Source organism: Lonchura striata, chromosome 15 (genome assembly GCF_050655825.1).
Source record: "Lonchura striata isolate lonStrDom1 chromosome 15, ASM5065582v1, whole genome shotgun sequence".
Taxonomy (NCBI): Eukaryota; Metazoa; Chordata; class Aves; order Passeriformes; family Estrildidae; genus Lonchura; species Lonchura striata.
Genome location: NC_140717.1, coordinates 2,818,430 through 2,840,772, shown reverse-complemented (window position 1 = coordinate 2,840,772; position 22,343 = coordinate 2,818,430). Strand labels below are relative to the sequence as shown.

At 43.3% G+C, this 22,343-nt stretch overlaps 1 protein-coding gene and 1 long non-coding RNA gene across 12 annotated transcripts in view; one reads left to right on the top strand and one right to left on the bottom strand.

The window, feature by feature from the left end:
• Positions 1-2,242: 2,242 nt before the first annotated feature.
• On the bottom strand, positions 2,243-3,278 carry LOC116184196 (uncharacterized). The gene is made up of 2 exons (XR_014958623.1): positions 3,102-3,278; positions 2,243-2,974 (listed from the first exon to the last, which is right to left on the bottom strand). It is a non-coding gene; the product is annotated as an uncharacterized LOC116184196 (long non-coding RNA).
• Positions 3,279-3,380: 102 nt separating this feature from the next.
• Positions 3,381-22,343, top strand: part of MORC2 (MORC family CW-type zinc finger 2) — a 51,717-nt gene continuing 32,754 nt past the window's right edge. For 3 of the 11 annotated variants that reach the window (XR_014958622.1, XM_021536774.4, XM_021536772.4), the window contains exons 1-5: positions 3,668-3,804; positions 9,956-10,009; positions 11,460-11,494; positions 12,460-12,528; positions 20,764-20,854. Coding sequence is in view for 9 of the 11 variants with exons in the window: in XM_021536774.4 (XP_021392449.1) it covers positions 3,719-3,804; positions 9,956-10,009; positions 11,460-11,494; positions 12,460-12,528; positions 20,764-20,854 (335 nt within the window). In the remaining 2 variants the exon portion in view is untranslated. Of the gene's footprint in view, positions 3,433-3,667; positions 3,805-8,448; positions 8,467-9,955; positions 10,010-11,459; positions 11,495-12,438; positions 12,529-20,763; positions 21,668-22,343 lie in introns of those variants that run through there. The other 8 variants (XR_014958621.1, XM_085592820.1, XM_085592819.1 and 5 more) reach the window with 5 other exon arrangements.

Genomic DNA, 22,343 nt, shown 5'->3' with positions numbered 1-22,343 from the left:
GACCTCAGGCTATGGCCTGGACTCCAATGGAAAGCGGCTGAACAAAATGCTATGCCAGAGTAAGCACATGCAAAGTAACTCAGCAAACAGCACATGGGACAGCATGGGAAGTCACACCACAGCCTAGAAACAGAGATTTTGAACAGTGTGGAACCAAAAGACTAGTTTTACAAGGGGACTTGGGGATTATTTCAGAGTAAGAAACTCAGCCTTAGGGTTAAAGAAGAGCAGTACAGTTTGCCCCAACCTCCACTGGACAAACCACCAACTCACAGGTAATTTTTGAGGAAAGTTATGTGCACCAGAGCAAACTGCTGCCTTCTACTGCACTGGAGACTTCAAAAATGAGGGGGTACTGCCTCTGATACCTGAGTAGCCAGACTTGTTTCACTCATTGTAAGATGCAGAGATCCTGGGACTGAACAGAAACTCAGGGAAATAGTGCTGGTAAGAGAAAAAGAAAACAAAAAGGGAGGTTGTCTGTCACAACCAGTATAACTGAAATATCTAGAACTATTTAAACAAAGTTTAGGAAGAGAGTTTCCAAGAAAAAACAGCTGCCCCAAAGGAGGATAAAGGTGAAATTCCAGTGGGAAGACTTTAATCTCTAAAGTACTGAGAAATTCAGCAGTTTGTAGCAGTGGGACACAGGCCAAACAAACCTATTCTGTCTCCATGCATGGACAGAGAGGTTCCTATCAAAGCATGGCTCTGCCGTGGCCAAGGCAGAGCTGTGATGTAATCTAAATGCTGCTTTGCAAAAGGTGAATTCATTTCATTACATCTTGGGCCAATGTCTGGCAGCTCAGATAGTCAGCCAATGAAGGTATAAAATTTTCACGACTTGGGCAAGAGAGACCAAAGAATGGAAGTCAATAACATGTCTGAAACCTGCTGCAGAACAGCTAGGGAAAGTGTAAGAATTCAATTCTCACTTCACTTTTGTCAAATTGATCACCACCAAATGGTGAGATGGTAATGAACAGTTTCCTGCCTGGGCTGGCCAAATGAAATAGAACTGCATCATACAAGGGCCAGATGAAAAGGACTGGCATACAACCAGTCCATCTGCAAAACAGGTCAGATCCCATAGGAGCAACAGGAAGGTGTTCAGCTGCTCTGTCCACAGCGCTGCAGTACTCAGATAATGTTGTCAACCTCTCCAACACCAGAAAAAAAACACTGGTTCCTCCCTGAAGGTAAGATGACAAGACAAAGTTCCTGGTAGACACAGAGATACTATGATTACCTAAGAGGACAAGGTTGACATGATGCATAAGCTCAGGCTCACGTTCCTCAGGAACACGTATTTGGGTAATTACCTTGCCCTTACACTGATAGGATTTATATTGCTTTTGAACATCTGCTGCTGACATTGACAACAATGTGACAAAAGCAGGACATTGAACTGTGTGAAAGAATTAAGAAAATTACTGTTGAGAACTGTGTTTTGGTGTATTAGGTTTATGACAATCAATGAGTCTATTACAGATTGTAGCATCATCTGCTGTGCTCAGCTTTCAGACATAAGGCCAAAAAGAGCCACTGCACACATATGCAAAGTGATTTTTTGATACCCTCACAATAACACACAGAGAAATCCCTGTCAGGAGGAATGATACAACTTGCTGGCCTGAATAGGCCAAACAGGGTAAACAGAGCTAAATGCTGTTCTGGGAAATGAAGTTCTCAGGCCAAAGTTGCAGACTTGTTAGCTCAGGCTCATACACAACTGGGGATGTGGGTCAAACAACTCAAATATGAAACTCAGTTTTTAGCCATTTACCAATCACAAGTAACAGATTTAAATTTAACTTTTCACCATATGTCTTGCATACCATAGAATCACAGAATCATGAAATGGTTTGGGTTGGAAAGGATCTTAAAACTTACCTTGTTATACCTCCTGCCAGGTGTATATACCCACCTACAGGTGTCCCTGTAGAAGGGACACATTCTACTAGGCCAGGTTGCTTCAAAAGTCCTGTCCAACCTGGCCTTGCACACTTTTGAGGGAAGAAGCACACAGTTTCTCTGGGCACCCTGTGCCAAGGCCTTGCCACTCTCCCATGGAAGCTTTTCTCAGTATTCCAACAACCCTGCCCTCTGGCAGTGGGAAGCCATTACCCCTTGTCCAAAATCCCTCTCCAGCTCCCTTGGAGCCCCCTGAGCTACTGAAAGGCTGTAGAAAGGTCACCCTGGATGCTTCTCTTCCCCAGGCTGAATAATCCCAACTCCTATAGCCTTTTTTTTCCCCCTCTAATGAATTAGAGGATATTAAAATTTTATTGATGGAAAATGATCAGACAAATGTCTTTTTCTTAACAAAACCATTACCTTTTCCCTTTAGTACCCTATAAATAAAGTATCAAATAATGTTTATCCTTTTAAAATCTGCAATCTTACATGTTTCATTCTTGCTGGACATTGTTCAAGAAGCAATATGTCACAATAATTTCTGCACAGACTGAATTCCTTCAGATTTTGGATATTAAGTTCAGATTCCTATTAACTAAGACATAGCCATGCTGTTTCAGTGTCCAATTCAGAAGAACGACTGGGTGTGTTTTTCCACCGGACAGGTTAGGTGGTCAGACAAGTATTCCTGGCCATCAGGGTTCCCATTTTCAGGCTGCATTTTGCGGGGGGATGGAGGGAAATGATCAGTTCAGGACAGGTAAGAGCCCCCGAGCTCAATCCCTTCACATTTCAAGATGAACCAAAAGCACAGAGTCGAAGCAAGAATATTTATGAATTTTTATACCCCTTACATTAATTTTTTTTTTGCAAGTACGGGCACTTTCAGGAGTCACTCCTCGGTCACTCTGCAGAGTCTTCATCAGCGGAGCAGGACTGACATCCGCCGAAATCCGCGCGGAGCCTCCTCAAGAAACGAGCGGCGGGATCTTTCCATCCAAATGCGTCCTGGAGCCACTCCCGGCGTTCGGGACCGGCGGGCCTCACCCACTCCAACCTGGCAGCAGGCAGTCACCGCCAGCCGGTGCTCTCCGTGCACGCCGCCGGCACCGCGGCGACGGGGACCCCGGCTCCGGCCAGTTCGCCCAGGGTCAAAGGGGTCTCCCACTCCCAGGCCAACTCACCGCGGAGCCCGGCCTCACTATAGCCGCTACCCCGCCCTGAGAGGCCGCGGCGGCCGCTCCCGCAGCGCTCCGGCGCTCGGGCTGCCGCCGGGACGGAGCCCGGGGAAGAAAGAGGAGCCCGCGAAGGGCCCCGGCGCGGCCGCGCGCACCGCACTCACCAACCGCCGCCGCGCCCGCGCGCGCCCGTCACGCGGCGGCGCAGAGCCCACATTGGCCGCGCCGAGGCACTTGCGTCACGTGCCTCTTCTTGACCAATGGGGGGCAGCCGCGTGGCTCCGCCCTGCGGAGGCAGTTGCAGCGCCGGGGTGCGATCCTAGCGCGGGGAGACAAAGTAGGCCCGCACTGCACCGCACCGCACACCGCACACCGCACCCCGCACCCCGCACCCCGCACCCCGCACCCCGCACACCGCACACCGCACACCGCACCCCTCACCGCACAGCGCACAGCGCACAGCGCACAGCACCGTACCGTACCACACGGGGGCGGCGGGGCGCGGCATTACAAAGCGCGGCGCAGCGCCGGCTGCTCACCCGGCGGGGGCCGTGCCCTGCAGGGGGCGGGGCGGGCTTGAGGCGTGCACGGCCGGCGGTGCATGCGGCGCGGGCGCAGGCCCGATGGCGGCCTCTGCCGCCATGTCCCTGGGCAATTACAGCAGCCTGAACCGGGCCCAGCTTACCTTCGAATACCTGCACACCAACTCGTGAGTACCGGCTGGGGTGAGGCGGGCCCGCGGCACCCGGTCTGCCCGGAGCCCCAGCTCAGTGCGATAGGCCTGGCCGAAGCCACGCGGGCCGGTGGGCCTGAGCGGGCCCCTGCCCCCGGCCGGACGCTTCGTGGTCCTTCCGGGAACCGGCTGTTGTACCTCGGGCAGGTCCGTGGGTCACGGAGAGCCGTTGTGTGGGGACAAACGGCCCCAGGAGGAACGGGGAGGCCCCATGGGCAACCAAGCCCGCACGGCCGGACTTCTGCGCAACAGTGGGTATGCGCTGTCATGCTGGCCGCCATCCCTCTGCAGCATCTGGCTTTGTGCGTGACTGAGTGTTTTGCAGGTTTATTTTTAACAGGATTATGATACTCTTTTTCCAGTCAGGTATTTGCATGTCGCCAGCGAATCCCCCAAAATAACACCTCTTGAGAAGAGGCAAAGCCATTATTTAAGATGAGTTTCTTGTGGGCGCATGTCTAGAAAATGAAAAGCACCATCAGGGAGCAGCGCTTAAGCGGGCTCAGGCGCCCATCAACACCTGTCTGCTGCTCCTAAGCCTTGTAATGGCATGTATAGAAGAGATGGAAGAGCTCATTCTGCCCGAACTGGAAGAACTCTGCGGAACCACTTAGCATTTGCTTCATTTTGATCAGCTGGTCATGGGCATAAGATTATCTGATGATGTTCTGTGGAAGAGTTGATTTACGGTTATCCACCAATAGAAGAATAAATAAAGTGCAGATTTATCTTTTTGTTTACCTTTTCAATATGTGAAGGATCACAGTGGTCTACCGCAGTCTAAAGAAGGCACAGAAGCACGGACAACTTGATTTCAAAGGATTTTTGTCTGGTTTTGTTGGTAATGAGATACATCTGCAGGAGCAATGCAACAGCAGTTAAGACTAATCTCACATATGTGAAGACCATTACAATCCATTAATTTTCAGAATCAGGAAAGTAATGGGCTTTGAGCAGGGAAATAAACCTAGTAATGGCTCCATGTCACATTTGGGTCCGCTCTTTAGTTTGGCTGGTAGCAGTTGTATATGGATTGAACAATCTGGTGCCTGAAGATGGACAATACTGAGTCATGTTATGGTGCTGTTGTTGATTTGTGAAATTCTCATGTCCAGCTCCAGAAGACAATATTTTTTTATGGATAAGAAGACCGTGCAGATGATGGCAGTGCTCTGTCAGCAGCTTGTGTTTGCCTGCAAAACTCCAGAATTCTGTCTGCCTTCATAAGAAGATAAAGCCTGTGCTAAAGACTGAGTTGTTGTTGCTACTGCTCTCATGTATATTAAAGCTACTTCATGTTGTCATTGTGCTTACGCTGCTGTCTGCTTGTGGTGTGCTGCATGTGTGCAGTAATACCTGCATTACTGAATTCTTGGAAAGAGTTGGAAGCCAGTGCTTGGATAAGCCAAAGCCGGGGCTCCTTGTCGGTCATGAGCAAAGAGCCTCTTGAGGTTATGGAAATAAGTGCATAAGTGAAATGCTTCCTGAAGAATGGCAATGGGAGTAATGGAAGTCATTATAAAAAGAAAGAAAGTACCAAACTAACCCATAACAAACAACCTCTCCTGCTCCTCCAGTAAAAAAAATGAGCAAAAAGAAAAAGAGCCAATCTCCAAATCAACCCAAGGCCAGTATAGGGATTTTGATACAGGAGACTTGTCTCCTCTGGACTGCTCTCTTGCTGAGGAAGATCATCCTATCTTGGATAAATTCTAGTTCAGTGCTGAGTGTGTTCTCATAGTCAAGGAGGTGGAAGTTCTTTAAATTACAGTGAAAGACCAACCATCTGGCTGCTAGGGTGCAGAAGAAAATTATGCTCTCCCCCCCCCCCCCCTTCTTAAGACCTTTCAGAAAAGTTTCCATACGTCTAACTCAGAGCACTCAGTCTGGAGTGCTTTACGGGAGACAGTTGATCAGGTCCCTGAGCTTGAGGACCTGCAACAGATCTTTCTAATGGCAGCTTAATGCTTACATGTCTGATGGCACGTGGAGCCAGAGCATCTAACAGCATCTACATGAGTCGAATCAGTTGCACTATTTGTTAAAAGTAGAAATATTGCTGTGCTTTTCCAAGTACATTACTTGACGAATAGTGGAGACAGACTTTTTATTAAGTTCTGTAGTGGTGAGACAGAGGGCAATGGCTTTAACCTAAGAGTGTAGATTCACACTCAGTAGGAGGAAGATGTTCTTCCCTGTGTGAGTGAGTGAGGCCCTGGCACAGGGTGCCCAGAGAAGCTGTGGCTGCCCCATCCCTCAAAGTATCCAACGTCAGGTTGGATGGGGCTTGGAGGAACCTGGCCTTGTGGAAGGTATTCCTGCCCATGGCTGGAGATGACATTTAGATGACCTTTAAAGGTTTTTTTTTCAACCCTTACGTTTCTATGTTGAAGTACTTTTAAATCCTAGAATGAAAATCAGTGTGCATAAGCACATGAAAATTACATGTGCGTTGTTTTATGACTTTCTGGCATCACCTGCTTACCTTTCCAATGGTTTTCCTTAACAAATGCTGTAACATTAAGATGCTTCTAAAGTTACTCATTGAGATGATGCCAAAAATATAACAGAGACCAGCCAGTTTGCATATTTTGAATATTTATAATAAAAACTAGAATGATTTTGTTAAAAGTTGAGGATAAGCCTTTAGCTTGCAACTTATGTATTGTTGTGTAACTAGAATTGTCCCGGTGAATACAGTTGGAGTGGAAGAAGGTCACTCAAATAGACTTCAAGATGACTAAATTATGGACTTGAAGAAAACTAGTAATATCAGACCAACAATATTTCCCTACTCCCCTGAAATTCCCCCTTCTTGTGCTTTTTGTCTGTTTTGGACCAAAACAGAGTGCATTACTTAGAGAATGGCTGTTGTTCCTGGTGCATGTGCCAAAATAAAACATTTTCCCAGATGTGCCCTCCTTCAGAAGAAAAGTGAAGTCCTAATTCTCTCATTACTAATTAGGTACTTGTCTGCAGAGGGGAGTCCAACTAGGTTCAAGCAGGAGATTCCTGTAGTAACTTCTCACAAAGCAAGTTTTTCTTCCCTTGGGACGTTATTCCAAATTATTTTTTGTAGAGCTCTTTGAAGTTGGTCGTGTTTTAGAGCCATCTAACTTGATCTTTTGTCACCTATATTTCAATAAATTGCCAGTGTTGGACTCCCTTTTTAGATTCCTTGTCAGGCCTCCAGTTCTGCATGGAGCTGGCTTAAATGGGACATGCACACTGTGGGATGATCCAGGCCAGTCTTTGTCTACTCAGATGAGCTGTTGTTGACACTATGGATTTTGATACTACTTTACTCCCTTCTATGTGTTGTTTCACCCCTTGTATGGCAGTAATAGTTGTATTTTGGATACTCTAATGCATGTTGTTGTTGCCTCTGATGATGTCTATCTAAAATAAACTCACCGTGTTTGCAGGTTACTTGCAAATTCTGAAAGGCTTCATTTTGCCAACAGTTTGTCTTGTTTTTTTGAAGTTGTGTTGCAAGTAAAATAATCCCAAACTTTTTTGAGGAGGTGTGAGAAATGTTCGCTGGTTAATCATGATGGGTGTGAAATATTTCAGGCACTTTTGACTGTGAGGCAAGATGACCATGGGTTTGTTTGAGATGAGCTAAATAAATCACACCAAAGCACTTAATCTGATTTAAGTTAGATATTGACAAGTGTATTCAAATTCATAAATTGAATAGATGACTTTTATAGTATATATTCATTTCTGTTAGTGATAAATAGCTGGGGTGAATTTCACTGGCTTGTAGCAGGGTTTCCAGCAAGGTTTCCCTTTGCTTGTGTCAGCACAAGAGGTTGCAGTTTTGGGAGATGACCAAGATCAATAGTGTCAGGCTATGTGGAGATAATTTGTTTTGCATTTCTTACTATCTGTAGCTATGCTATCAATTATTTTGTTCTATCATCTTTCTTTGGAAATCCTTGTTTGTATCTTATTTGCATATTTTCTTTGAAGTATTCCTAAAATTGTGGAGTAAAAGGTGCTCATAAAGCATAGTTACTAGTGCTAAAGCATCCATTTGCTTATGGGTTACTTCCTAAATAAAATTCTGTGATGTTGATCTGTGGAACTGAATAGACACTTGTAAACTCAAGAGAACACTTGAAATCTGTAATCATCTTACATATCTGCTTACTCACCTCCGCAGTGGAATGGGGAGGTGAATGCTACAAGACTAAAACCCATGGGCTGAGAAAAGAACAATTCAAATATTGGAGTGAAGAAGCATATGATAATAATAGGAAAAAGAGAGGAATAAATCTGAAAAATCAAGTGATGCTCAATACAATTGCTCAGCACCTACTGACCCATGCCCTGCCTGTCCCCCAAGAGTGATTGGCCCTTCTTGGCCAGCTTCCCCGGTTTGTAGACTGAGCAGAACATTCTGTGGTACAGAATATTCCTCTGACTGGTTTGGATCAGCTGCCCTGACCATGCTCCCCTCCAGCTTCTTGTACAGCTGACTAGCACAGGACTGTGAAAAGTCCTTGACTTAGGTATGCATGACTTGGCACCAGACTTTGGTGTGTTATCAAGATTCTCACACTAAATCCAAAACACAACTAACACCTTCTGAGAAGAAAATTAACTCTATCCCTGCTGAAACCAGGACAGCAGGTAATCTTGTTCAAAGGAAGGAACACCAAGATTGTATTCCTATGGAAGCTTTTTGATTGGGTAGATAGTCTTCTAAACACTGTTCCCATTGGTCTTGTCTCTACAGGAGAATGGAGATAGGGAAATCTCTGTTCCCATGGTTTTAGTGATAAGTTTAAAGCCTGATGTATTTTGCTCTGAATGGAGCTTGGGTTGGTGGGTTCAATGAGATAAACCTGAAGATGAATATGAAAGGTTTTTTTTATGGTTATTAACAGTGTGGACAGCTATATATTTTATGTGTGGGAAGTACCTATGTGTCTGTTCTTGGAAGGCTGAAAATTTGAAGAAATACCTTCTTTTTGGTCACCTGTTGTCTGTATCTGAAGGTTTTGTACAAACTGAAATGTTGATAAAACTGGTTTCTGAGGTCTTGGTCTCTTCATTGAATAACCTAGAGGAGTAACAAATCCCATCAACTGTTTCTCCATGTCTTTGCTGTTAACCTTATGGTGGATGTGGCTCATCTATGTTTGAAAAAATTGTTAGATTTTGAAGTTAGGTTGCCAGCTTGGCCATGAAGTGGAGATATGGCTTTTATGTCAACAGACAATATATTATAATGATTTTTATTAGCTGCTTAAGTTTTTCTCACTTTTTGTATTATTTCAATTATTGAGGCATATAACTAATGGCTTCCAAATGGGAGGTGCTTAAAAGAGGTGGCAGTTGCGAGGCTGGAAACTAAACATGTCTCTTGAGATTGTGCTGAAGTGGTAGCTGAGTTCATTATTTTAGTGTGAAGTTGAGAAAGTGATGTGGTACAGTGGTGTCAGAAGACTCTTTCTCTGGATTAGTAGCAGTTGCACCTGCTGGATGTTAACCAGGATCTGGAAGCATTTTTCTGTCACAAATAACTTCTGCAACTAACTGTGTGCAGGGGGAGACTCACTTTGTTCATAATGTTGTTAATATTTTGTTGCCCAGAGTGGTTGTGGCTACCACATCCCTGGAAAGTGTTCAAGGCCAGATTGGACAGGGCTTGGAGCAAGGTGTCCTTACCCATGACAGGAGGATTGGAAAGAAGTTAGCTTTAAGGTCCGTTCCAACTCAGACTGTTCTGTTATTCTATGATAATCCTTATCTGGCCATATTTACTTACAGGCAGTATTTAGTTGCTGTGAAAAGACCTGTTATTGTGCTGTATAAAGACTTCCATGAACTGTTGACTAGGTTGTAGGGTGGTTCATCAAATCATCGTGTTCTTTATCATATCTGTGTAGCTGCAATATGTTTGAGACCATAGTGAGCTGCAATTTGGGGCAGACTGGCTGCTGCATGGCTGCCTCTGGCAGACAGTAAATCACTTGCTCCTAGTCTGCTGTGAGCCATATCACAGTGTTGTACCCGTTTGACTGGATTTGTTTAAAATATAGTTGAGATTCTTGTTTGTTTAAAGGTCTCTTTTTTAAGTGTTGGTGTAACTCTGCTGGTTTCTGTTTCATTGCAGAACTACCCATGAGTTCTTGTTTGGAGCCCTTGCTGAACTTGTAGATAACGCCAGGTATGTACCTGAGACTGCCTAATTTCTAAGATAACTTTGGTTAAGATTTAATTCACTAATGTATTAGTTGATCTTAAGCAATTTTCACTTCTAGTAGACTTTACAAGAAAATAGAAGACATTGCTGCAATTAAGTATGAGTATTCCACTTGCTCCTCTTATATTGCCACATCAACCCCCTAAAAAAAATGTATTCCTGGAAAGACATGTTTGAATGAATCCTGGAACAACTCGTATTGGAAAGGAAATTGATAGCAGACACAAGACAGATTTGAAGAAAAAACTAGTCTGCCTTTTTGTGTAAAGAAATTGCTAAAATAAATATTGCAGGACCTGTGACTCTTCTGATATCTAAAAATCATAATATCAAACATGACAATGAAAATCAAATCAGAAGTGGGATGCTGAAAAATAGAGCAAGAACTGCTGAAGGAATTTTGACACTTCAAGAGATATGGTCTTTGGAAATTGCAGGTGTTGGGCCACCTGTCTCACCTGTGTGTGGGAGGAATCCCTGCTATAGCGACCTCCCAAGTCTTGTGTGCTTTTCTCTTGAGCTAGAGGAAGTACTGTCATGGAGCACTACAAAAGTATTTTGGGATTGTTTTCTCTCAAATGTGGTTTGTCACGGTGTGCATTTGTCATTTAAGGAGCTGAAACTGGGGCATTTTTGAGTTGGAAAGCTTCTATTTAAGGAATCAGCTCTGTGTGTGTGTGTGTGTGCACTCGCATGTGAGCTGGTGCTGTGTTCAGGGTTGCAACAACATAGGAAAATGTAGGGTCTTCGGGGGTGGTTTCCCCTTCACCTCTTAATTCCCCTCTGGCTATGGAGAGGTTGTCTTTTGGGAAGAAGTAGCTAGGCTGGGCTAGAGGTGCAAAATTGAAACAAAGTGGCTATGGCATTTGTCAGGTGGGGCTTTGTTACAGCTCTATAACTCAGCAAACAAAGAGGGAAGAAGGAAGTAGTGCTCTACATGCTGTTCTTTCAAATACAGAGGAGGATGCAGTGTGTGAAGGGACTCACTTCAGTGATCTTGTAATGACAGTTTCCTGTAACAATCTTGAATGTATTGGAATGAAGCTTTATGTGGAGTTACTAAACCTTTTGTAGACAGCTTGACAGAAAAACTATAGGTGTTGTTTGTTTTGTACAGGAGGGAGCTCAGAAGTATGTATTCATTTGATTCCCAGCCCCAGAATGACTTTTGTTAGAATGCCAGTGGTACTTCCTGTCACCAGAACTGTTTGTGTGCTAGCATTGTCTTAATGCAGGAGTTTAGGTTCAAATAGCCAAATGTAGAACAATGTTTTCTGTCAGTGATGACTGTGGGGCCTCTGAGGACTTTGATCTGTACGGCCAATTATTTTGGAAATGCTTGTGTATGCCTGAATTTTTAGCTTCATTTCTGTTTTAACGTTTGGATATCAATTGTGCTTTTATTTCTCTGCAGAGATGCAGATGCCACGAGAATAGACATTTATACTGGTAAGTCACGAATGCTGCTTCCTTGCATGTCTGCAGTTAAGTCAGTAGTTAACTTAGATTTAGGCTACATATGTATTTGTCCTGTATTGAATAAGAGTGAGAGTGCTTATTCCCAATCCTGGGGTCAGTACTGGGCCCCTCCAGACAAGAAAGATATTGAGTGGCTGGAGCATGTCCAGAGAAGGGTAAGGGAGCTGAACAAGGGCCTGAAGCACAAGTCTGATGAGAAGTAGCTAAGGAAGCTGGGGGGCTCAGCCTGAAGAAAAGGATGTTTGTGGGGGCCCTTCTTGCTCCTACAAATCCGTGACAGGAGAGTGCAGCCAGGTAGGGGTTGGCTCTTCTCCCAGGTAACAAGTGACAGGAACAAGAGAAGATAGCCACAAATTGTGGCAGAAGAAGTTTAGATTGGATATTAGGGAAAATTTCTTCGCTGAAAGTGTAGTCAGACACTGGAACAGGCTGCCCAGGGCAGTGGGGGAGTCACTACCTACCCATATTTTAAAAATATGTAGATCTGGTGTTTAGGGGCATGGTTTAGTGAACTCAGCTGTGTTACATTTGTGATTGGACTTGATGATCTTAAGGGTCTTTTCCAACATGAATAATTCTATTGTTCTACCATTTCTTCTGTGCCATAGTACCTGTTGTCTTTCAAAAAGGAATGCCTTTACAAATATCTTGGGGAAGCAATTAAGTCAACCTTCATCTGAGGTCAGGTGAAGCGAGTTGCTCTTTGTAGTGGATGCTAAAAAACTCCACTGACACAATACAGTTTTATAGTGCAGTTTTGTAGTGAAGAAGTTCTTAGTCATCCTGTAACAAAAATCTGGTGCTCTTTCTTACAGCTTAGCCATATTGCAGGTTTAAAAGTCCTATTTGTTGTGTTACTTTTGTTGTTAACACCAATCCCATTTTATGGTATTTTTAACTTCTGCTTATGGGAGCTGTGACTACTTCTCATGCAGAGCGACGAGAGGACCTACGAGGTGGATTCATATTATGTTTTTTGGATGATGGAACAGGAATGGATTCAAGTAAGTGACAGAAAGTTATACCTGCATTTGCAAGCTGAGGTTTCATGTTGTGGTTTAAGTTGAATTAACAGCTTAATTTCATTGAAAAGGACATGTTCCATGCCTGTATACATGTTTCAGCCTCTCCACTTGCTCTTTCACACCATATATACATATCAAACCATTTACCTCTTCCATTGCAGTAAACTAATCTGGTCAAAAGAAAATTGTTTTGCTGCATTATAGAGTTGGGTCAGCCTGGCTTGAAGTTTCCCAGTACACTGAAGTTGGTCTTGGGCCTGAAGGGAGAATTGTGGAGCAAGAAGGGGGAACAAGTACAAGGTTTGATGGCATAAGCTTTTTCCCCATGTGGCTGCCAGATGATTGATGTATCTCAACTCTAACCAGAAGGTGTGCTATGGCAGAAATTAAGGTTCTGCTTTGAAAACAGTTTGCCATTATTTCATCATGGACATTGTGTCTGAGATCAATACTGGACAATATAAAACCTCAGTAATATGAGAATATAGCAAATGTATTTCTGCCTTGTAAGTATTGCTGTAAATTAGTGTTGTATCTAGCAGGAGAAAGCTAAAAGCTTTTCTGCTTTACTTTAGCATCAATGAGCACCGTCAACCCACCTTTGAGTCTTGAGGACTGGTAAGTCATCCTGTGAGGAGCTCCGTACAGGGCAGAAAAATTAGGTGAAATTGGGAGGTGAATTTGTAGAAGACAAAGGAAATGGGTAAATAAGCAACAACTAACGTTTTTGCACTGATTCCTCAGTACTTTTAAGTTCCTGTTGTGATATTTTCATAGTTCAATCCCAGCTAGCAACTCAGCCATACACAGGTGCTTACTCCATCTCCACTGGGACGGTGGAGAGAATCAGAAGGGGGTAAAATGTGAAAACTTAATGGGTTGAAGTAAAGACAGTTCAGTAGGGAAAACAAAAGCTGTGTATGCAAGCACCGCAAACCAAGGAATTCATTCCCCACTTCCTATGGGCAGGCAAGTGTTCAGCCACCCCCAGGAGAGCAGGCCTCCATCATGTGGAACAGTGACTTGGGAAGGCGAATACTGTAAGGCCACATGTGCCCCTCTTGCTCCTACTTCCCCAGCTTTATCTGGTGAGCACTACATCAAGTTGCATGGAGCTTGGAGCAATGTGGTCTAGTGGAAGGAATCCTTGCCCATGTCAGGGTGTGGAACCAGATGGTCTTCAAGGCCTGTTCTAATCCAAACCGTTCTGGGATTTTATGATACTGTTTGGTATCCCTTGGGTCAGTTGGGATCAGCTATCCCAAACTTGTCCCCTCCCAACTTCTTGTGCAACCTAGCCTGCTTGCTGGTGGTGCAGTTTGAGAAGCAGAAAAGACATTTATGCTGTGTAAGCTGTGTTCACTAATGAAAACCCTGTATTAGCAACACTCTTCTCTAAAATACAGTCCCATGCAAATTAGCATGGAGAGATTGAACTCTGTCCCAGCCCAAACCCATATAGATATGAGCATTTCATTCAATTTAATATGTGCTTTAATCCACAGATTTGTGACTTCCATTAAGGAATTTGGTTTGAAATCTAGGTACTTTCTGTATATTCTTTGGAATACAATTAAGGATGCTAAATGGGTCTCCCAAGAGTACTTTTCTGCCACCGGTTTAACTGAAGGAAACAGTAAAGCCCCATCCATAAAAAAAAGCTATGAGATTGAAGTGTGGCCTTCTGATAACCCTTAGAATCAGGCAGAGGAAAATACAACCTTCTCTGTCTGTGTTGAAAACTGGAATGTGCCAGATGTCTGTTCTAATACCACAGAATTTCATGGCAGCTTTTATACAGTTATTGCTTCTGTAGTGCTGGTGTTGTGACAAAATGGGATTTAAGTATTGACTATTGTCTTGGTTTAAGACAATTTAAGGGGGATGCTCTGAAATGAGTTATGTCCCCTTAGTTTTAACCAATCCCTTTCCACAGGAAATAAATGGGTAAAAATAAATGAAAAAATAACAGTTTACTAACAAGCAAAACAACAACAGGCACAAACTAACAGTAACAGTAAATAATGACTAGATACAAAACTGCTAAATGTCATGGACTCCCTGGGAACAAAGAGAAACTCAAAATGACAGAGTGACATCTTTCCCCAAGATGATGCTTGCCGTGGACAACCGTGTGCGGGAAGACAAAGGGAAAATGGCAGCAGCCCTCCCTCTTATCTCTGGGGCAGCAGCTCGATTGGTGTACACAGCTGGCACGCTCTGGCAGCTGGTACTCCATCAAGGACTAGAACCTGTGGAAGGACTTCACCTTCGTCTTGGCAGAGGATAGCAGGGCAGCCAACTCAGACTCTGTGACTTCTTGCATTAGCTGGGTGCTGCTGGCAGCTGTAGCAGCTGCAGGGACTGGGGCCTCTTCACTCCTCCTAGCACCATGCTACAGCTGCAGACAGGTGTTGCAAAATTCACTCTGAAACAATTTTCAACTGTGAAATAGTGTCCCATTTTGTAGCAACAGTTGCTACTGTTGTGAGCACAGAAAACCTACCTGAAAAACCTCCTCTGGAGGTCAGAGAGAAACAGAGGAAAAAAATGCCCATAGCAGAGCCTCTGCCTTGAGCAAAAGCTATGAGGGGAGAGAAGAAGGTCGGCCTGAATGCCTTGACTTTAAAGAATTTGACACTCACCTGCCCCCACCCAGAATCCTGTGATTCTGATTCTGGCCACACCACCAGGTCTTAAAGAGACTTTCAAATTTGGGCACAGATAGATATGAAATACAATAATACTTGGGTTACCCAGGACAGCTATTAAGTGGCTTCTTTAGACTAATCTTTCAGCTAAATGTTGAAGAATTTTATCCTGATAGCCTGAAATGCTCAGTAAAGATTTGTTGATACTGTGCGTTGCAGGGGTATTTCACAGCGCTATGCATTGTATATAGCAAATGCCACGTAATTCATGTCCTTGGATTGTCTTGATGCTTGACCAAGGGCAGCCAGGTGGAAGCTCTGTGTGCTGCACCATTTGCCTGTCAGCATGGACAGAAGCAGCTAAGGAGAGTCTTTCGTTTAAACTTGCTGTATGGGGCTCTCTGGTTCCATTCCTGGCTATAGAGGTATGAGCTTTAATTTCTCATAATGCAGGGTCTACCAGTTTTAAAGATACCCTGAAGATCTCCTATATGACTTTAAGAGATGTCAGCAGAAAACTTTTATTTGGACTTTTCTCCCTCCATACAGACCTTGCTTCAACACAAAGCATGGATCTTGGGAGTGTTTTATTTTTGTGCGTGATAACTTTAATTAAAAATTGTTTTTATCATACACAAAGCTGACATGTTAAAAAGAATACCTCTATGACTTGCTGTAGTGCTGTTGGAGCCCATGCTAGCATGGGATCTTCCCAAGTCAACTGGAAGGATGGCTTGGAAGGCTGCATATAGTGCCATCTGGGGATGATGGGAGAATAAACCCAGTTGCATCTGGGCACTTCTAAACTGAGGGAAGAGCTAAAGGGCTCAAGTTAATTGTTCCAGTAACACATTCTTTGTGTTACTCTGTCTTGTTGATGTTCTCTTTGGTCTTGTTCTGTCTTGGGCAATTCCAGATTTGTCTGGTGGGCTCTGAAAACAGAAGGATATAGTGAGACAGTTGGTCAGATTTGATTACTCTGTCTGATGGCTTCTGATTAGCAAGACAAATGACAACTCCTCATTTCTAAAAAATTAGGGGTGTTTGTCAAGTGATTCCCGCTACAGCTGCATTCAATACTCACTTCATTGGTTCTCTTAATGATCACTCTGGGTTGTGTGGTCTCAAAATCAAAATACATTTGTACTCAAGCTGGAAACATCTCATGAGTTATCATAAGGTCCAAGGATTCAGTGATGTTACAGGACAGCTCTTTTCAAAGGAACCATCATGTCCTGCAGAGAGATATCAGAGTTACAGAATCTTCTGAGTTGGAAGGGACCCACAAGGATCATGGAGTCTGTCTTCTTGCCCTGCAGAGGACACCCCAAAATCCCACCCTGTGCCTGAGAGAGTTATCCAAATTCTCCTGGGGTTCTGTCAGGCTTGAGACCATGATCACTGCCCTGAGGAGCCTGTTCCAATGTCTGACCACCCTTTTGGTGAAGAACCTTTTTCTAATTTCCAATATTAGTAAATATATTATTATCCAGTAAATACTCTCTGCCCCCAGTACAGACAATAATAGTCCAAAACTTTGGCTCTTTTGTAAGGAACTACATAGGAGTCCATAGAAAACCAAACAATAGATCTCATACAGCATATCAGATTTCTCATACTATCAGTGAAATCACCACTCAGGCTTGAATTTTTACCTAATGCCTGGCTCTGGAAGTGCTGCATGAATTTAAAGAATCAAAATACAGGTTGAATGATTCAATTAATCAACTTGTAGGTTGAGAAAGTATAACAACTAGTTTAGGAAGTGACTGCAGTTTTATTCTTAAGCAATTGAAGAAAATAAATCTCTGCCTGGCATTTTTGTCACAGAAGTGCTCAGGTTGGAAAGTGCCCCAATGATAATTTCTTCCAGCCTTTCCTGGGAAAGGGAAGAGATGATTTAGCACCCTGTCTCTCCAGTGGTGGGGGACTCCACCACATACCTGGTGATGTTGTTCTAGTGATTGATTAAATGACTGATTGATCTCTAAAAAATGTCTTACTTATTTTAAGAAAAAACCTCTCCCAATCCAACTTGTATCTATTGCCTCTTTTTCATGTGGCTCCTAGGGAAGGGTAGCCTTTGTAGCTACCCTTTAAGTGCTGAAATACTATGATGGGATTCCCCCTGGGCCCCCTCTTCTCAAGGAAGGAGACCTAGTTCTTCTCATAGAACAGTTTCTGCAGCCCTCTGATAATCTCCTTTGCACCCTGTTCAGTCTGTCTGCATCTTTCCTGAATTGAGCAGACAGAACTGTACACAGTACAGCATGTAGGGCCTGACAAACAGGAAGTTGAGTGGGATAATCACATTTCCATCTCTTTGGCAATGTCCCTGTGGATACAGTCCAGGATCCTGGCTGTTGTGGGACACTGCTGGATCATACTCAGCTTGTTGTCCTTCCAGCAAGGCTGTTCCTCCCAACCTGCAGATTCCAGTCTGTGCTGGGCTCTTGGGTTATTTAATCCCAGGTGGAAGACTTTGCAGTTCCCTTGAACTTCAGACACAATGTTGCTTGCCCATTATTCCAGCTGGTCCAGGTGTCTTAAGAAAGCATTCCTTATGTGCCCAATTTACCCCCATTAACAAAACTGGTGAGGATTGAAAAGCGCCCCACTGTCCAGAACCTGTATGGAGATGTTGAGCAGTGTGGGGCATAGTGTCAGTCTCTGGTGTCTCTGCTTGTGACAGCCTGCCAGCTGGAGTGAAAACCATTGATGATCACTTCTGAGCATGAACCATGAGCTAGTTCCCTACTTTTTTTGTATATCACTTGCCCAGTCTGACCCCAGTTTATCCAGGAGCAGGCTGTGTTAAACTGTGTCCAACACTTTCTTGAAGTCCATCCAAACAACACCCACTACTCTCTCCATATGGACAGAAAGTGGTGCCTTGTAGAAGGTGACCAAATCAGTCAGGTGTGACTTACCTTTGTAAACCTCTGCAGACTTAACCCAGTCACCTGCCTTGTCTGGCTTCTGATACTTTTTAAGAGGGCTTATTCTGTTGTTTTTTGAGAGATTGAAGCAAATATATCAGGTCTTGCTTTTTTTCAACTGAATTTTTGAAGTTTGGAAACTCAAAAAAGCTTTTGTTTTAATGGAAGCAGTTAATTAAGTAGTAGTGTCTTGGTTGCTTTATTAGTATTTTAGTATTTAGTATGTAGTATTTTAGCAGTTGCTTTATTTGTATTTTAAAAATACTGTTTATCCAAGGCTCACAATGGTGAGGAACTGGAACTTTAGACTCCAACTTTAGTTGGAGTTTAGACCAACTCCTACTTTTAGAGTGCGTACACACTTGTGTGTGTGGACAGTGACTCTTGGGGGCCACTTTCAGGGGAGCAGTCTACACAATTCTCAAGAGAAAATGTCTCTTTAACCTTGTTTAAGGTTAAATGTTTAACCTAAACATTGATATTTCCTCTAAAGTTAACAGAGTTTAAAAATAAATTACAGGAACATATGTCATAAATTACAGGAACATATGTCAAAGCTATTTGTCAGTCACTGTCTGTTTCCAGTCATTACCCAATGTGGAGTTGGTGTCCTGTGTTTGTTACAATGACAAAAGACCTCACAGCATTTCCCTTGTTCCCCTCTCCTCGGGAAAGGTCAACTTAACTAGGCTAATTTCCCCCAGGTAATGAATTAAATCCTGCCATTTTGAGTGAATTTTTTCAGCTTGTTTTTTTCTCTTCTTTGTTTTGCATAGATCTCCCTCACCTATTTTTATTGCTGGGGAATTTGGCTTTTTTAAATCCAGTAACTCTGAGATACAACAAAACAAAAACAGTGTGACTAAAATAGCCTTAATTTAAACACCCTCCAGAGCCTATAAAGAGCTGGGGAAAAAAAAAATTGTGTCTTGATTCTTGGGGGGATATAAGTATTAAATCTCTCCTAAAGACAGCCTGTAGAGAGGTGCTACCTCACATTCCCCTCTGCTCAGCATCACCTTCATCCCTCTGACCTGAAAGAAGAGTCATAATTGGGTGGTCTCAGATATCCAACATTGAATGATAAACCATCTGGTCACCTTTCCTGAGAGGGAAAGTGCTTTGGATAATTACTTTTTAGCCTTTTTAGGCTTCCTAAAAGTTTCTTAAAAATAGTTACTGAAAAAATGCTTGTAGAGCAAAAAGGTTCCAATAGTCCTCTTTTTAATATGCCCTATCTACTTTCCTTACCAACATAGTAATAGTAGTTAGAATAATAATAATTGGATGATGATGATCATTATCACCGACATCCTTACCCAGATCTCAAATACAAGACATTCCAGTGTTATCTTTCTTTGGCTAGAAAATACTACAGTAAGCTACAGGGAAGGCAAAGGTACCCTTATCCAGTCCAAAGCTGTTTCTGGAATAGCTGTGGAGCTCCACTGAGAACAACTGCTATTGAGGCAGCGAGGTGTTTGCACAGATGTTCTCCTGTATTTGTGTCTTTAAATCTGAATATAATTTCAACTGAAAATGGCATTCTGATACCAGCTCAGTGATGTCATGTCAGACCAATGGTGTTAGTACTGAATATTTTACTGTAAAACTGGTCAGTGCCGATAGGCCTGTGTGAGTCTCCTGCATGCTGAAATTTAGCTTGTCCATGGGCTCAGCCTCCCTGGAGTTGCCTTGTGGGGTGAGTGATGTCTTGTGCTCCCTTATAGCTTGTGTATGCATTTGTTTTTACCCCTGATATTAAGGCACTTTGTGTTCCTTGTCTCTGGAATTAAACTTTATTTCTCCCAGTAAACTGGTGAAATGATTATCTCTTGGGGGAAGGGAGGGGAGTCATTCTGTCCTAGTGGTGATGTTAAAAGGCTTTATCCCTTGAACAATAGAAAGGCTGGAACTAAAAATAACAGACCCTCTTAGCTGTAAAGCCATTGTGTCCTTTCATTTTGTCCTGTGCTAATGAAATCCTCTGCTATTTGCTGTACGACCTGCTTATGTTGACTTTCTCCCCAGGTGTCCTGCTGCCAGGGCTCCAGCAATCTGCTGCCAAAGTTAGCTTGTGTCCTACTAGTGCTTTAATTAACCAGAGTGTTCAGTTCAGCACTGTGAAGAAATAGCAGTGTTTATTCTGGATTCCTGACCTTTTTAATAGTCCTGACTTATGCTCTGGTGTTCTCAAGTGTGTTGTGTCAGTGGGACATGGGATACCACAGACCCACTGCATCTTAGGGTCTTAATTTATGAGAATTAACAAGTGTGGTGGACACAATAGATCATTTTTTTATGGATTTTTTTTTTTATTTTCAAAAAGAAACATCTTCATGCAGTTCAGATGGGACAGTGAACTAGGCTGAAACCTAAAACTCTTTCTGTCAACATCATGGACCTGTACAAATCTTCTGGTAATATCAGTGCCTTCAAGCAGCATGTATCTCACAGGGCTCTGTAGTACAGCTTCAGGATGCAGCTTCATCTTGGGCTTCTGGCCTGTTTTCTGGCCTATTTCCAGTGGTGAAGGAGTTATCTTCTTTCCCTATCTAAAAGATGTGTCTGTTTGTGTCTGGACACTGAAATAAGCCTTTTTTGTTCCCTGTCTCTTGTTGCAGATGAAGCTGCCAGTGTTATCCAGTTTGGTAAATCAGCCAAGCGATCACCTGAGTCCACTCAAATCGGGCAGTATGGGAACGGCTTGAAATCGTACGTACAATAAGAGCCAGCCTCCTGAGACTGGGGAGGTCATAGTCCAGGTGATCGATGTACTTTTTGCTCAGAGGTGTGTAGCTTTTTTCCCAGAAAAAAAAAAAAAAAAAAAAGATGAACTCTTAAGATCCCCTGGTTTGGTAGACAGGAGCTCTCTCAACATCTGCTGTAGATTTCCAGTGGCCAAGAAGGCTCTCTACAGCTGATGATAGTGATTTGGCACTATGTTTGCATAAGGCAGAGGGTACAGGTAAGAGCTTGGGGAAAATAATGGAAGAGCTGGAAACAAAATGGTCATCTCCCTGTTACAGCCAGGTAGTAAAATTTGAGCAAAATAGTGCTGCAGCCTCCCAACAGGGAAGTTGTCTGGTGCAAAGGAGATGGACTTAAACCAAACAAATACAGAGAGAAGGGGAATGATGGAAGCAATGAGAAGTAGGATTAAGTGCAGAGGAGCACATGTGGGAAAGGAATCCTACTGGTTGGAGTGGATTTGCTAGGAAAGAGAAAGAAGTTTGCTGTGTTTTTGGAAAAGTTACAGGGCTTTGTGACTTACTCCAGCTGTTCCGTTTTGTGCTCACCCATGTGGCTTGATTATATGCATCCTATTCGGTAATCAGTGGGACCCTGTAACCTGCGGGGGAAAAATTAGGGGATCTTGAGACACTGTTGGTTCAGCTGCAGTGCAGGACAGATCCCAGATCCTGACTGTATGCTTCCAGGACAGATCTCTGTCCTTTCTTAACCTTGAACAAGAGGTGGACTTTATTACGTCTGAGAAATGCTGCCTGAAGCCCCAGCATGTGAAAGGTAGGTTGTGGTATCACTGTGGTATGGATCTAAGCCAGTCTGAAGAGAAATGTGCTGATGTAACACCAATACTTCTTTTGATGCAATGTTAATTGTTACCTGTTAAGGTGTTTTGAATGAGCTTGGTAACAGGATAACTTGGTAGAGAAGATAGAGAAGAGGCAAAGACACTATTTCGGATAGGAGAGTGGGGAGGAGGAGGGTACTGTCCCTTTTTGTGACAACAAGCTGCTAAGCTGCCGTAGCTGAAGTGCCAGTAAAGCTTTAGTTAGGTTAGGAAATTAATTTTCTGTCTCCAGACTACTGCACTTGATTCTGGGTACAGTGAAATGAGGAATATGCTTGCTTTTGCACTGACATTTCTGCTCAGAGATTTGAAGGTTATTGCCACACCTCAGTTGTCTTTTAATTTTTTTTTTATATTTTTGTTTAAATTTTCTACATAGCATGAGTCTACAATGGTGTGCACCTTTTCATTGTGACTGGTGTTAAATGTTTTGAAACATTGTGAAAATGCCCAGATTGATATGCCTTCTAAAAGGAATGAGATGTTTAGAGAAAAATGGTAGTTGCTGTTTCAGCCCTTCTGCCTAATTCTGGTTTTGGCATCTCAGAACTGAACATAATGGGAAGAAAGCTCAGTAATGTGGCCTGCATTCTGAGCAGTGTGGTACAT